The sequence below is a fragment of the Mixophyes fleayi genome, chromosome 10 (genome assembly GCF_038048845.1).
Source record: "Mixophyes fleayi isolate aMixFle1 chromosome 10, aMixFle1.hap1, whole genome shotgun sequence".
Lineage (NCBI taxonomy): Eukaryota > Metazoa > Chordata > Amphibia > Anura > Limnodynastidae > Mixophyes > Mixophyes fleayi.
Window position 1 is genome coordinate 94,591,279 of NC_134411.1, and position 15,161 is coordinate 94,606,439.

General features: G+C 45.7%; 1 protein-coding gene across 3 annotated transcripts in view; it reads right to left on the reverse strand.

Moving 5' to 3' along the window:
- The window catches only part of TDRD12 (tudor domain containing 12), a 135,427-nt gene that overhangs the window by 63,523 nt on the left and 56,743 nt on the right, over nucleotides 1-15,161 (reverse strand). For all 3 annotated transcript variants that reach the window (XM_075189192.1, XM_075189191.1, XM_075189190.1), the window contains 5 exons: nucleotides 14,865-14,950; nucleotides 14,504-14,771; nucleotides 13,845-13,875; nucleotides 286-530; nucleotides 171-201 (listed from right to left, as the gene is read on the reverse strand). In XM_075189192.1, the coding sequence (XP_075045293.1) occupies nucleotides 171-201; nucleotides 286-530; nucleotides 13,845-13,875; nucleotides 14,504-14,771; nucleotides 14,865-14,950 (661 nt within the window). The remainder of the gene's footprint in view (nucleotides 1-170; nucleotides 202-285; nucleotides 531-13,844; nucleotides 13,876-14,503; nucleotides 14,772-14,864; nucleotides 14,951-15,161) is intronic.

Below are 15,161 nucleotides of genomic sequence, written 5' to 3' on the forward strand. Positions count from 1 at the left end.
AGGGACTGACAGCTACATACTTACTTGTACCTTCTGTTTGGAGTTTGCAAGGAATGTAAAACAGCAGCAAGCGAGTCATTTTACCAACCAAGAAACTTGATCCCATGGGTGAGGGTCAGGTTGAATAAATAAAATGTATCTAAAAATAAAAAATCACGAAAATTCCGTACCTGATCTCGTCACTGGTATTCTTTGGGAGCTCTGCGTGAAGATATAACCATTTTATAATTAAACAGAACTATACAACTTGTCAATGTGTGCAACGGAGAGAAGAGCCTGTCCTACCTGTTGCCAGCCACGGGCCGCGATCTGTAAAGCTCAATAAAGAGTCAGGGCTGGTTACTACTTTGGCATCATGGCTGTTTGATGACTGAAGCTCCTTGCCCAGGGGAAGCAAATTATTTTCAATGTCACATACGAAGGACTGAGGTACCCCTTTGCCCACGGGAAGCAAGGGGTTCCCTATCTCACATCCTGAATATTGAGCCTCTTCTTTGTCATGAGGGACAGCAGCCTCCTCCCTGTCACTCCTACAAAGTAAAATTTAAAACCCAATAACAGATACCTAAAAGGCTTAGGATTAAAACCCATGTTAATCACAGCAAGTGCAGCACAGCAGTGGGTGAGCTGATGGCTTTCAAAGCCGAATTTACTCAGCCATCAGCTAGCCAGAAGGAAGTATTAACAGAAGGTTGCAACCTGACCATCAACAGGCCATCTGCATAGGGTGAATTTGGTGATCAGGACAGAAAACCAAAACCCAATGTGTCAGTATTAGGCTAACTTCTAATTAATAACCTCTACCGGGAGTAAGTATTTCTAATCTGATGGCTTAGAAGTGTACTGCATGTTATATATCCCTCCAGGACTCTGTACCACCTAGGCCTTGCACCATCATGGACTCAGTATCTTGCAGACCTCTGCACCCTAGTGAACCCCACTATGCCTATTGTCTCACATTACCCCCTACCATTAGAATGTAAGATCTCACAGGAAGGGTCCTCTACCCTATGTCTCATGTCTGTACCCTCTGTCGTCCCTGGTCTCTAAACAGCAATAATAACAGATACCTGAGAGCCCAAGGATTAACAAGCATGTTAAATACAGCAAAGTGGCAGAGTGGTCAGTATAGCTAGACAACAGCGCTGGGGTCATGGGTTTGATTCTGACTAGAGGCCAATCCATGCAGAGTCTGTATGTTCTCCCTGTGTTTGTATGAGATTCCTTCTTGTGTTCTGTTTTCCTCCTACACTCCAAAAGCATGTGTGTGTGTGTGTGTGTGTGTGTGTGTGAATTGTAAGCTCCATACAAATGTATCAATTGCAGAGAGCCCTGTCGCGCACACACAATTAACCTTTGCTGCTAAAAGTAGAAGACTGAAAAGTAGAGAAGTAAGAAAGATCAAAACATGTTTTCAATAACAATTTCAGGCTGGTGTAAACCTATAATACAAACTCATCTGAAGGTGAAAAGCTTGTTTAACGGCATTTGACCAATGTCAAGCATCGAGCCATTGGCTAATGAACACATTCTACAGGTTCCTTGGCTGCCGTATTCATTTTTGTTTGAACATAGAGTTACAACGATCTGTTCCACAGCATCCTAGTGTTTTTTCTCATCACCCCCCTTCTGTCTCCCTTATTCCCATGTGTTTGTGCTTTATTAAATAATAATAAATAGTATTTTATAATATTAGACAAGACTGAATAGGCAAATATTTTATAGAAGGTAAGTGACCTTCCTTCTCACTGAATTTTACAAGGTTGTCCCATTATTACTACATCTGTTGTTAAAAGTAACACTTGAAAGATTGATGTTATTACCTATAAAAATTAGGTTTTTGTACTTACGTTAAATCTCTTTCTCCAATTCCATCTGGGGAACACTGCTACCATTGGGGTAGTATGAGGGCGCATGGAGATGGCACTTAAATAGTTAACATCTAAGTTTGCTGCTGACTCCTCCCCTCTGCAACCTCACAGACCTCAGTAATACTCAGGTCCCAAGAAAAGGGCTCAACAATACAACTAACCATGGAACAGCAAAAGGGAGGGAACGCAGTATCCCCCAGATGGAATCGGAGAAAGAGATTTAACACAAGAACAAACATCTTCTTTTCTCCTTCATCAACTCTGGGGGACACTGCTACTAGGAGCTAATTTAGACGCTCCCCATAAGGGAGGGAATGCTCTGGTCTACTAGCCCGCAAAACACTGCGGCCGAAAAATTTTGAACTGGCAAAACCTCGTAAAAGGGATGAACTGAGGTCGCCGCCGTGCTACACAGCTGCTCTGCAGATGCTCCATGGCGAGCAGCCCAGGAAGCCCCCACAGCACGGGGAGAGTGCGCTGCAAGAACCTGAGGCACAGGCCGATTTCTGCAAACATAAGCAGGCTTTATTATAGACCTAATCCGAAGAGCAATGGTCTGCTTAGTGTACGGCCAACCTCTCCTATGAGAATCGTAAAAAACAAAGTGTGTCAAGACCTGCAACCAGCAGAAATCCTGTCCACCTAAACCTGTAAAGCCCGGACCACGTCCAGACTAACAGAGGTAGAAGGCCCAGAAGGAGCAATCCCTTCTCTGAAGACTGAAACCACCCTAGACAAGAAACTAGGTACAGTACTATGAACCGCCCTATCCTCATTGAACACCAGATATGGAACCCTACAGGACAACCAAGCACCGACACCCGTTGAGTAGATGCAAAGGCCAGCAAAAACACCACCTTCCACGTCAAGCAACACAGATCTGCAGACTCCAGGGGTTCTCAATAAACAGGTTCAAATCCCACAGAGCCAACGAAGGAACGTTGGGAGGCTGAACATGAATTACCTCCAGAAGAAAAAGTACAAACATAAGGGAGGAAAGCCAACCAAGGTTGAAAGAAAATAGAAAGCACAGAGACCTGAACCTTCAAAGATCTCAGTCTTAGTCCCATCTCTAACCCATCCTGAAAAAAGACCAGAAAACGGCTACTCTGAAAAAGACAGGGATATGACACTTCTTCTCTACAGTACATAGATCCTCCACACCTTGTGATAGATCTTAGCAATACCGGCTTCTGAGTCTTTATGAGGGTCTAAATTACCCTGGAAGAGAACCTCTTCGACTGCCAGAGGTCGGCGTCAACAGCCACGCCATTAAAGTCAGCAGAGTTAAGTCCGGATGGTGTAAATGGCTCTCGACTGAGAAGATCGGGCCTGAGAGGAAGAGTCCAGCCTGACCCTTCCACCAGAAGCAAGATGCTGGCGATTCAGAACCACCTGGGCCAATTCGGTGCCACCAGAATAACCGGAAGACCTACCAACAGTACTGACCTTAGAACCCACAGGATCATCGGAATTGGTGGAAAGTGATATCCTAAACAGGAGTCCCACCTCATGGACATTACATCCACCACCACAGCCAGAGAAACTCTGGTTCTTGCACAGAATCTTGGAACCTATTGATTGTGTCTGGATGCCATCAGACACAGATCTGGCAGGCCCCATTTCCAGACTAACTCCTGAAACACCTGAGAATGCAGTTCCCATTCTCCCGGAAGAATTGCATGCCTGCTGAAATAATCCGCTTCCAGTTGTTCGCTTCGGAAAAAAATTCTGCTAAAATCGCTGGAATGAATTTCTCCGCCCACAAGAAGACCTGTTCCACTACCTGCATAGCTCCTGCGCTTCTTGTTCCTCCTTGGCGATTTACATATGCCACTGCAGTGGCATTGACGGACTGAAGGTGGACTAGTTTTCCTTGAAGGAGAGACTGAGCTCCCTGGAGGGCTAACAGCATGGCTCTTAGCTCGAGAACATCTATGGGCCAAAACGCCTTCCTATCTGTCCAAAGACCCAGGAAACAAAGCTGGAGAACAACAGCTCCCCAGCCTTTCAGACTGGCATCTGTGGTCACCAGAATCCAAAACCACAGGACAAGAGATCAGCCCATCATAAGTTTTTGAACTAGCCACCATTTAAGAGGGTGACGAGTCTGCCTGGAGAGTCTGATTTGTTGGGTCTCCAGATGAAAAAAGGGGGGACCCGACCATTGTCTTAGAAGATTCCACTGGAAGAGAGTGGAAATGACCATATGGAAGGGTTTCGAAAGTCGATATCATCAACCCTAGAATCCCCATGCCCAAGCACATGGAAGGGCAAGGGTGACTCAGGAATAACCGTACAGAGAGTTGTAGGGATCTATAGAGAAGATTCTGGAGACAGATCTTCTGAAAAGTGGTGTCCATAATTATTCCTAGAAACCTCATCCACTGTGAGGGCAACAACTGGGATCTGGAATAATTGATTATCCAATCATGTTGTTCCAGAATTTGAATAGACAGGGTCAGATGCTGATAGAGAAAAGGACCTGATAAGGCTTTGAGGAGAAAATACTCCAAATGCGGAATAATGTTCAGTCCAAAGGCATGTAAACGTGCTACCGTTAATGCCATAATCTTTGTGAAAACTCTCTGGGCTGTGGAAAGCGAAAGGGGATCGCCCTAAATTGATAATGGAAGCTACCTACATTAAAAACCAAGGACTGATCCCATCCGAAACTTGTCTACTCGTAGATGTTGCTTTAGAATCTTGAGGTTTAGAATTGATGAAAACGTCCTGTTTGGGCACCAAGAACAGGTTTGAATAAAACCCCCGGTGTTTCTGCCACTCTGGATATGATACGCAAGATCCAAATATTTCAGGTGGAGGCCGCTCACTGATACTTAAATAATTGTTGGTGACCCCCTACCCCCCTAGTCGCGAGGAGAGAAAGGTCCTGTCATGTGATTATTAATTTTTTATTAATTTATTTCTTAGATCTTGTGATTTGGACGTCTTCTGGAGTAAGCATCTCTACCCATTTGCGACTGTCCTCATGTTGCAAGGAGTCTACCTCTATTGGTGGGCTGATCTTTATAGCCCATGCTCACAAGAAAGGATCTCCAAAAAGACCCAAAACACAGAGTTCGTAGTTTAGGGAAATTCACCGGCAGGAAAGTACTTTTACCATCGGTTGTTTGGCTAATCATACTGTCCAGCTCTGGACCAAACAGTTTTAGAAAAAGTGCGTATACATAGCCTTATGAGTTTATATTAATAAACATACATCTCTCAGTGGCTAAGTGATTAGCACTTCTGTCTTACAGCACTGGGGTCATGAGTTCAATTCCTGACTATGGCCTTATCTGTGAGAAGTTTGTATGTTCTCCCCGTGTTTGCGTGGGTTTCCTCCGAGTGCTCCAAAAACATACTGGTAGGTTAATTGGCTGCTAACCAATTGACCCTAGTTTGGGTGTCTGTCTGTGTTAAGAAATTTAGATTGTAAGCCCGAATGGGGCAGGGACTGATGTGAGTTCTCTGTACAGCGCTGCGGAATGAGTGGCGCTATATAAATAAATGGTGATGATGATGATATCTCCTAACTCTACAGGGATAAGTCCAGAGTTGTACTCTCCAACACAATCTTTTGTTAATATATATAACAGAATAATCCTCACAATAGAAGATTCTCAACAATAAATTGATAACTATGTGAAGGCATCAGAAAATATTCTACAGATCTCTATTTGTATAGCCATGTGCAAGGCAAACCTGATGTAAGGCACTCATCCCTCCAGAACCATGTCTAGGGCAGAGTACCCACAGATATAAAGCACTCTGTCAGTCACACACAGTATACACTGCTGATCAGTAAAACTGCTCAGTAGTTTCTTCAACTGTCTACTTTCCAGTTCCGTGAATTGGCTTCAAGGAACAGACCAAGGGCTAGATTTACTAAACTGCGGGTTTGAAAGATTAGAGATGTTGCTTATAGCAACCAATCAGATTCTAGTTATCATTTATTTAGTACATTCTACAAAATGACAGCTAGAATCTGATTGGTTGCTATAGGCAACATCTCTACTCTTTCAAACACACAGTTTAGTAAATATACCCCCAATTTGTGAAGGAAGTCAGTCCTATATGAAAATGACATGATCCTCCTCAGATTTTAACCACTATAGGTAATTATTTAAAAAGAAACAGACAGGCCATAACCAATCACAGCACAGAGATAATAGATAGTATAATCACTTTTTAATTTGACCCTGGCTATTGCCTCAAAACAGGAAATTACCTCTGGATAATAAAATGAATGTCTTATAATAATTTGACTGAACACCGATGTAAAATACTGGCCCCGTTAACTTTAGAGTCTTTTAGAGTAAAACTCTAGTATATAATATATATACACACACACACGCACATACACATATACCCACACACACGCGTAATCATATACCCACTGTCACTCACCGGACTGTGAGTGCTTCTTCCCGGACATTTAGGAACCGTGGCCGTCCTCCATCCTGAGGGACTGCGCATGCGCAGCCCTTTCCATACCTCCAGTGTATGTTCCTTTAACTAAATTGGCAGATCAGACAACCTCCCTATATTAAGCACCTGTGGTCAACACCACGTTGCCTGATCTTGGAGTCTCATTCCCCATGAGTCTCTGAAGGTGTTCCTGCGTTTCCTCGTTTATTCAGCCCAGCTGATTCCTGTGGTTTCCAAACCACTTCTACCTCTGTGGTTTCCAAACCACTTCTACTACTGTGGTTCCCATACCACTTCTACCATCCTGTGTATCATCGTGACTGTTAGCTGATTCCTATCCGCTGCCTCCGTGCACTACAGTCTTCTAATCACTTCAACTCTACCATGTATCATTGGGACTGTTAGCTGATGCCTATGCGCTGCCTCCGTGCACTACAGTCTTTCATTCACATCCACTCACCTGTTCATGATTGTGACTGCCAGCTGATTCCTATCCGCTGCCTCCGTGCATTACAGGCTTCAACCTGCAACTCGTCTGTGTTTCATCATCGTGACTGTTTGGCTGATTCCTATCCGCTGCCTCCGTGCACTACAGTCTTCAACCTGCAACTCGTCTGTGTTTCATCATCGTGACTGCTAGCTGATTCCTATCCGCTGCCTCCGTGCACTACAGTCTTCAACCTGCAACTCGTCTGTGTTTCATCATCGTGACTGCTAGCTGATTCCTATCCGCTGCCTCCGTGCACTACAGTCTTCAACCTGCAACCCGTCTGTGTTTCATCGTGACTGTTTGGCTGATTCCTATCCGCTGCCCCTGTGCGCTTCAGTCTTCAGCCCTTGTCAACTCTCCCGTGTTTCCTTGAGTCTGCTGCCACTATTGCTACCCGCTACTCTCCGTGATCAACTGTTCCAGTTCAACTCTGCTCCGGTGTCCCATCGTTACTGCACCTACTGGTTGCTATTGGCTACCTCCGTGTTCCCGCAGAGACCCGCTGCTGTTACTTCTCAGCGCTACTCATCCATCTACTACTGATCCGCTCTCCACGCCTTCCTGTGTTCCCTGCTGGTCTACCTACTTGTGCGCTGCACCTGCTAGACCACCGCTTCACCCATCCAGGGACTTTGGATCCTGCCGGCCTCCTGCCCTTCAGGTATCTCTGCACTCCTGTCTGACTGCCTTCTCCTGAACCACGGTATGCATACTTCCCATTGACTGTGTTGGTTCTCCTCTGGAGTGTACTATCTGCTGACTCTATTGCCATCATTGACTGTGTTATCTCATGCTGGATTACTTCAAGAGACTTTCTACATTGGCAGTGTTGTTCAGTCATTTATACATTTATATTGTGCATATTACTGTGGATCAAAGTCAAGGTGCCCGTGTATATATTGTGTTGCAGTCTCTCCCCGTGCACCTCCTCACATATATATTCAGTGGTACAACTTGCTAGTAGCAGACCACTGACTCCTGTTTACAGTTTCACCCGTTCCAGTATCCTCTCACATAGCAGTGGTACAACTTGCTAACGCAGACCACTGACTCCCCGGATACCTCCACTTGGATTCCATTCCTTCACTCAGACAGCGGTACAACTTGCTATCCGCAGACCGCTGACTCTCATCACCTCCTCGTTTCTGTTGGACATTCCTCCTCACTATAGCAGTGGTACAACTTGCTACCGCAGACCACTGACTACCTTCACGTGTCCTTTGTCCATACAGTTCCTCGTGTATTACTACTTCCATATTGCCAGTGCTGCTAGTCATAGACTTTCCTGAGCATCTCATCATCTGCTATTTCCTGTTCCGTGATCACCCCGCTACCAGAGTACCATATTACCACCTATACTGCTCTGGTAAGCCTACCACCTGGTGATCCCTGGGTAAAGACTCCTAGTGCCCGTGACACCCACACACACACACACACACTATATATATATATATATATATATATACATATACACACACACATACATACATATATATATATATATATATATATACATATACACATATATATATATATATATATATATATATATATATATATATATATATATATTGTGGCAAGAGCCAGCTACTGCAGAAGCACACGCGAACAACAACTTCCTTTTTATGGTGCTTTATTGTCAGGATGGTAAATGTTTGACACCGTATACTTGTACAGCAATCATGGAGACCCTAAACCAGGGGTAGGCAACCTGCGGCTCTCCAGGTGTTGTGAAACTACAAGTAACAGCATGCTTTGCCAGTAGATAACCAGCAGATAGGTGGCAAGGCATGCTGGGATTTGTAGTTTGACAGCACCTGGAGAGCCGCAGGTTGCCTACCCCTGCCCTAAACACTAGCTATACATAGTCCAGCTCTCTCTCAGGACCAGCCAGCTCACCCAGCATTGGTCTCCCTGAACAAATGAAACAAACAAGCTTTTATACATGATGCTCCTCCCCCAGCCTTAGCTTGATGGACAGGTGACACACCCACCTTCTCTTTAAAAGAAAACACCCATCACTGCCTCTGTTTGCACAACCAGACACGCCCTGTCTGTATGCTGAGAGGAAGGATTTCAGATCATGTAAGTTTAGCCAAATTTAAACTACCCCATTTACCTCAGTCACACTTTTAAAGGTATGTTCCAAAGTGGCATCATTAAGTTGGTCTCCAGCAAAATCCTGCAGAGGAAACAAAATTGGTATTGCGGACCAGTCCGTATGCTCACTGACAGGCGGGGTGGGCTCATCTGCGACATCACCGACCAATGCTAGTTTGGACTGTCCATGTTTCCCCGCAGGTGGATGCTTTTGTGGAACTCCTGCTATGACTCCCAGGATGGCATTCCGGTTTGGCGGTTCCCAAAGATCGATGTCCAGATGCTGTGGATTCTTAGGCGGTTCCTTTAATACCGGGCTTCTGACCGTTGCATCAGTTGCCGGCATGTCCGGCCGCATCCGCTCACCGAGGACATCATTAAACAGTGGGAAGTCTCGCCCAAAAATGAGTGGATATGGGAGTTTAGGTGCTATGGCAGCTACCACCATAACAGTTTTGTCTTTGAGTGTGACTGGTAGTATTGTTCTGTCATACTCCTCTGTTGTGCCATGTACGCAAAGAACCTTCACTTTGGGCAACCGAGAAGTTATGGTTTCGGGTAAGGCAGAGCTGGAAACCAATGAGAGTTCACTCCCCGAGTCAACCAAGGCCAGAACAAGGTTTTGGTTGATTAGCACAGTCACCCGGAACAAACAAGGACTTCCTGATGTGGGACTCATGGTAAAACAGCTTGAAAACGCGGGCCCAATATGTGCCACGGAACAGTCCATGGGTTCCTGTAGTTTAGGACACTCTGCCTTAAAGTGGCCTGGCTCACCACATTCAAAACAATTCAGATTAGACAGCTTTGCACCTGGCCCTCTGTCCGTAGCAGTTTTGCCATTGGGTCCTGTGGCAAGGATTGTCAAACCTGGCTTCTGGCGTGGCAGGGGCTTTGGCACAAATGCAGGTTCTTTAGTCATTTGCTGTAGTGCACAAAACCTTTCTACCACGGTGGCAAGCTCTTCATAAGTTTGTGGGTCTGATTGCAGCACCCACCTTTGCAAATCGCGGTTCAGCCCCCGGATGCAGTGATCTATCGCCAGAACTTCAATAATCGGAGAAGGCGAATTCTCCTCAGGCTGCAGCCATTTCTTTAAAATTTTAGAAAGCTCAGCCACTTGCGCTCTGACCGGTTTTTCTTTATTATAGCGCCATTGGTGATAGCGCTGGGCTTGGCCTGGCCCGGAAACTCCAACGCGAGCCAATATCTCAGACTTTAGGCACAATTATTATTATTAATTTTTATTTATAGGGCGCTACTAAGTGTCCGTAGCGCCGTACAGGGACAAACAAAATTACAATACGAGGAGAGACAGCACAGTACAGTAAACAATAAGCACAATAACTCTGATAGCTCAAAGCACAGCTAGGGGTGGGGGAGGGGAGAGGGGAAGGTCTGCATATGACGGAGCCCAAGAAGGACGGCACGGATGACAGGGAGACCCCCAGGGGGGAGAGGAGGAAATGAGAGGGCACAGGGGGAAAAGGGAGTCCAAGAGGAGGAGGGAAAGGTATCTGGAGAGCAGAGTTAAAAGTGGTGAAGACAGGAGGAGAGGGTGACCCTGCTCAAAGGAGCGTACAATCTAAGGGGTGGGGTAGGCAGACAAAGAGACACAGGGGAGAGAAGGAGGAACGGAGGATAAGGGAAGGGGAATGAAGGGGAATAGGCCTGTTCCTCATCTAGATCCATATAAGCTCGCTGAGCTTCACCAGTCAGATATGGCGGCCAGTCTCTCAGCCCAATCTTTAGGAGGCCATTTTGCCCTTTTTGCAAGTCTCTCAAAGGACACCAGATATGCTTCTATGTCATCACCTGGCGACATTTTCAGGAGAACAGGACCAGGTGGTTCATTTCTGTCATGCCTCACCTGGCTTAACTCTTCCCTTAAGAGCCTTGTGTTTTCCACCTGTGCCTCGGCAACTCGTAGCATCTGAGCTTGCTGCTGTTGCTGCGCAGCAGCCACATTCACGAGGGTTCTCAGTACTTCCTCCATGTTGAGGTCTGCGTGGGTTGGGTAGCGAAACTTGCTTCTCGGAGTATCCCACTCCTGACACCACTTGTGGCAAGAGCCCGCTACTGCAGAAGCACACTCGAATAACAACTTCCTTTTTATGGTGCTTTATTGTCAGGATGGTAAATGTTTGACACCGTATACTTGTACACCAATCATGGAGACCCTAAACACTAGCTATACATAGTCCAGCTCTCTCTCAGGACCAGCCAGCTCACCCAGCATTGGTCTCCCTGAACAAATGAAACAAACAAGCTTTTATACATGATGCTCCTCCCCCAGCCTTAGCTTGATGGACAGGTGACACACCCACCTTCTCTTTAAAAGAAAACACCCATCACTGCCTCTGTTTGCACAACCAGACACGCCCTGACTGTATGCTGAGAGGAAGGATTTCAGATCATGTAAGTTTAGCCAAATTTAAACTATTGCTTTTCATACATAAGTCTTCACTCTAGGTGCATTACTGCACAAATGTTTTACTTTACTTACCTGCTTTCTCTGTATATTGCCAGCTAAATGCCTCCTTTTGTTACAATATAACACACACATATATATGTACACACACACATATATACGGTTAGGAACCCCTCCAGCCGGCACAACACAACCCGGAATCTACTTTGCCAGTCAGGTGTTCACTGGAGCCCCTGATAGTGGGGACAGACTGGGCTGCAGACTGACAGAGGGTCGTGAAGTGTGTACTGGCTGGGGAGAACCCAGGCAAGCGGAGTAAGGTCCACGCAGAGGTCAAGGGCCGGCAGCAGTATCAGTAAACAAGCTGAGGTCAGGGGTCACAGGCGGATAGCAGAAACGATAAACAGGCCAGGGATCAGGGTCACAGGATACACGAGCGAAGTCAGTTCACAGCCAAAAGGTCAGACGAGGTCTCAGAAGACTAGAGCAGGAACAAGCAGGTCAGCAGACTGGAACACAGAAGCTATAATCGGCAATGAGGCAGCAGACCTCATTGCCTTAAATACACAGATGAGCCAATCAGAGCTTGCCTGCACCCCTGAGGACTAATCAGCAATCTGGCTCCAGACCAATCAGGGCTAGACCCTGTCAGACACCCACCGTTGCAGGCTAATGCCTGTAACAACAGTCCTGCATTAATTAGCCCACAGGCTTGCCTGCGCACGCGCCCAGCAGTTCTCTTTTGCTGGGACGCGGCGCTCTCACTCTCTCTCAGCGTCCTGACCGTTGTCTAGGCCATGGCCGGGACGAGCCCCTGGAAGTGACGTCCCGGTCGTCATAGCGATGGCCAGGACGGAGGTAAGGAGGTCTGGGCTTGTAACACATACATACATACTTACATGTATGGGGTACTTGGCTCTAATTGTTTCTTCAATGACATGAAGCCAGCAGCAGGTGGATTCTCCATTATCTCAGTCAGGAGTCCTCTGAGGTAAACTGTAGCTGAATTTTCCCGCCTTTGGAGTGCACCAATCAGCAGGTGGGGGGGGGGGGTCTCTGTTACACTCCCAACACTGGAGGCTTTTGCTTTGGGGAGGATTACCCTACCCGCTCACTGGAGGCTCTTGCTTATTATAGATCTCCTTTGTTTCTTTTGCGTTGCAGCCTTTCAATTTGTGCTCAGATTGTGACCAGATGAAATCAGAGTCCCCCCTCCTCCTCAGCGGGAGACTTGGTATTTCCCTGAAAATTGCCGCTCCTCAGACAAAGTCCCCGCACTCTATGCCTGATGGAGGATACAGTGATAGTCACGTAGTGGCTGTCACTGCCTGCAGGCTGATTCTATCTTTTCTTGTTCTTCTTTATTTGATAAACAAAAACAAAACTATATTCCATCTAAAAACTAAGTGAACCAGTGTAAAACATAACTCTCATCCACTCCTAACTTCACTGACATGTCAGTAACACTAACTACATAATAACAATGTAATCAGGCGGCAAGTACTGCAGAGCAGTAATTAAACAGACCCAACAAAAACTGGGGTCTGTGGGGTTGCAGAGGGGAGGAGGCAGCAGCAAACTTAGTTAACTATTTAGGTGCCAGCTCCATGCGCCCTCATACAACCCCATGGTAGCAGTGTCCCCCAGAGGGGATGAAGGCAACAACGGGATTGTCGTACTCAGCATTACATTTTGTCATGTCTGCTGAGGGAATTAGAGGCAGCGATTAGCAGCTGAGCATCCAGGAGGTTGGACCCCCAGTAAGTGCAAGCTGCCTCCTGGTCCTGGAGGCCACATCCTCAAGGCAAGACACTAGCCAATCAGATCATCCCCAGGAGGAATGTGTTGTTTAAGAACGATGGGCAGTATTGTGGCACAGTGGTTAGCGTTGCTCCTTCACAGAGGTGCGGTCATGGGTGTGGAGTTACTATGTTTTCCTATGTTCTGGGTTCTCTTGTTTACACCACCAGAACCATAACTAGGGCTGTGCGATAGGGGCGACTGCCCTGGGCGCAACGCTGAAAAGGGGCGCAGTTAAGGAATGTTTTAGGTTCATTTGTTTAAAATTGATGGTTAGTGGGGCGGCATTTGTCTTTCTCGCCCCAGGCACTATAATTCTAAGTTACGGCTCTGTACGCCACACTCCAAAGAGAGACTAGTAGATCAATTAGCGTCTGACGAAATTAGTCCTAGTGTGTTAGAATTCGTGTGGTAGGGAATATATAGATTGCAAGCTTCATGGTGCAGCGACTGATGTGAATTATTACATATACTCTGTGCAGCTCTGTGTAGTATATAGATGATATATAAATAACTGTTAATAATAATAAAATAATGACAAAACATAAGGTAGCTGACCAAGCACAAAGTACAACATTTTTACCAACTAAAGGACTTAAATATTGAGGAAGACCAGGCCCCATCCCCCCCACATGACCTACACAAGAAAAATCCCATAACACAACACGAGAAAAAGTTTTATTCAAATATAAACACACAATACATTCAATATCCATACCTTATTTCAACAGCAGACTTCTCAACAGCTTCTGAAAACATAACAATTCAGATTTGTCAGTATTCTGCCATGCTCTGGTTTATACTTATTATTCATGTGATGCGAGTGCAGGTATGTGACTCATCCTGTGTGAAGTGGTCCACACTGAGAGCTCTCAGAACTGAACATGGCCTGTTTCTGAGTTTGATATTGCTTTGCATCCCCCCGTCCCATCTCCAACCAGCCAATCCCTGACAAATAAAGAACTTTAGAAAACTGCCATTGCTTTCCCAACACGTTTACAACTGAATTAACAAAACAGAAGCCAAAAGGTAGTTTTGGAAATCAGATAATGACCAACACAGGTCAAAAACCTCTGATGCATTGCTTCTTGTGCATAGGCAGGCAGTATAAGTAGCAGAATATTACTTACAGATAGCCCAATGCCTGACTCCTTAGTACATTTATGGATGGCTGACCAACCTGTCTCCTCTGCACAGTGAGAGGTAATGGGTTAGGTGCCAGCAATAGATGATGCTATTTATTTGCACTGATCTGTATGCTCACGTTTCCTGAAGAACTTTCTCTGCCTGGTTGCTGCTACCACAAGGTCATTTCAAGGAGAACAAATGTAAACATCTGTCACGTTGTAAAACGATTGAAAGCTGTCGCTGACCCACCTGTGGCTAGTCTCTGTGCATGACTCAGACTGCTCCAGAACGGCCACAGGAGCTCACCATGGGTGGCCGCTGCTCTGGACTTCTGACTTTCTAAAGACTCGGGTTGTTCTTTGCACAGGGGTGGCCATGCGTGCCCATTTAGGAGTCCAGTCGGCTGAAGCTCCTTGATCAAAGTAAAAACTGCTTGTACATTTTCAATCTTCTCAGGAGAACCTTCTTTTGGGTAACAAGCAAACTTTTTTGCCACTAAGTCATCATTAACGCAAAGCTTAAAGAAAAGACACAAACCTGATTGTTAATGTCAATGGCTTAAGTTGTATAGTAGAAATTTATTGATATAGGACAAATAAAATCCAATTACCACATTGTCTGTAGTAGTAAGATAAAGGTAAACGCTCATGCAGTCGTTTTCAACAGAACATAACTGTGCTTCAACCTTGGTTGACTCTAGAAAGAAAGGAACCTTAATGAGCATCCTGAATTTCACATTTCGTCGCAATCATGTTTCTGCCATAGAAACCTCTGTCTAATCACCAACCTATCCATTTACCTAGTCATACATCGGTCATGCGGCTTTTGCCCACTTTCAGAAGGATCACAACTGAGTAACAAAACATCCGCTGAGCTGACGGACTTTAAAAGGTGCGTTAACGCCAAG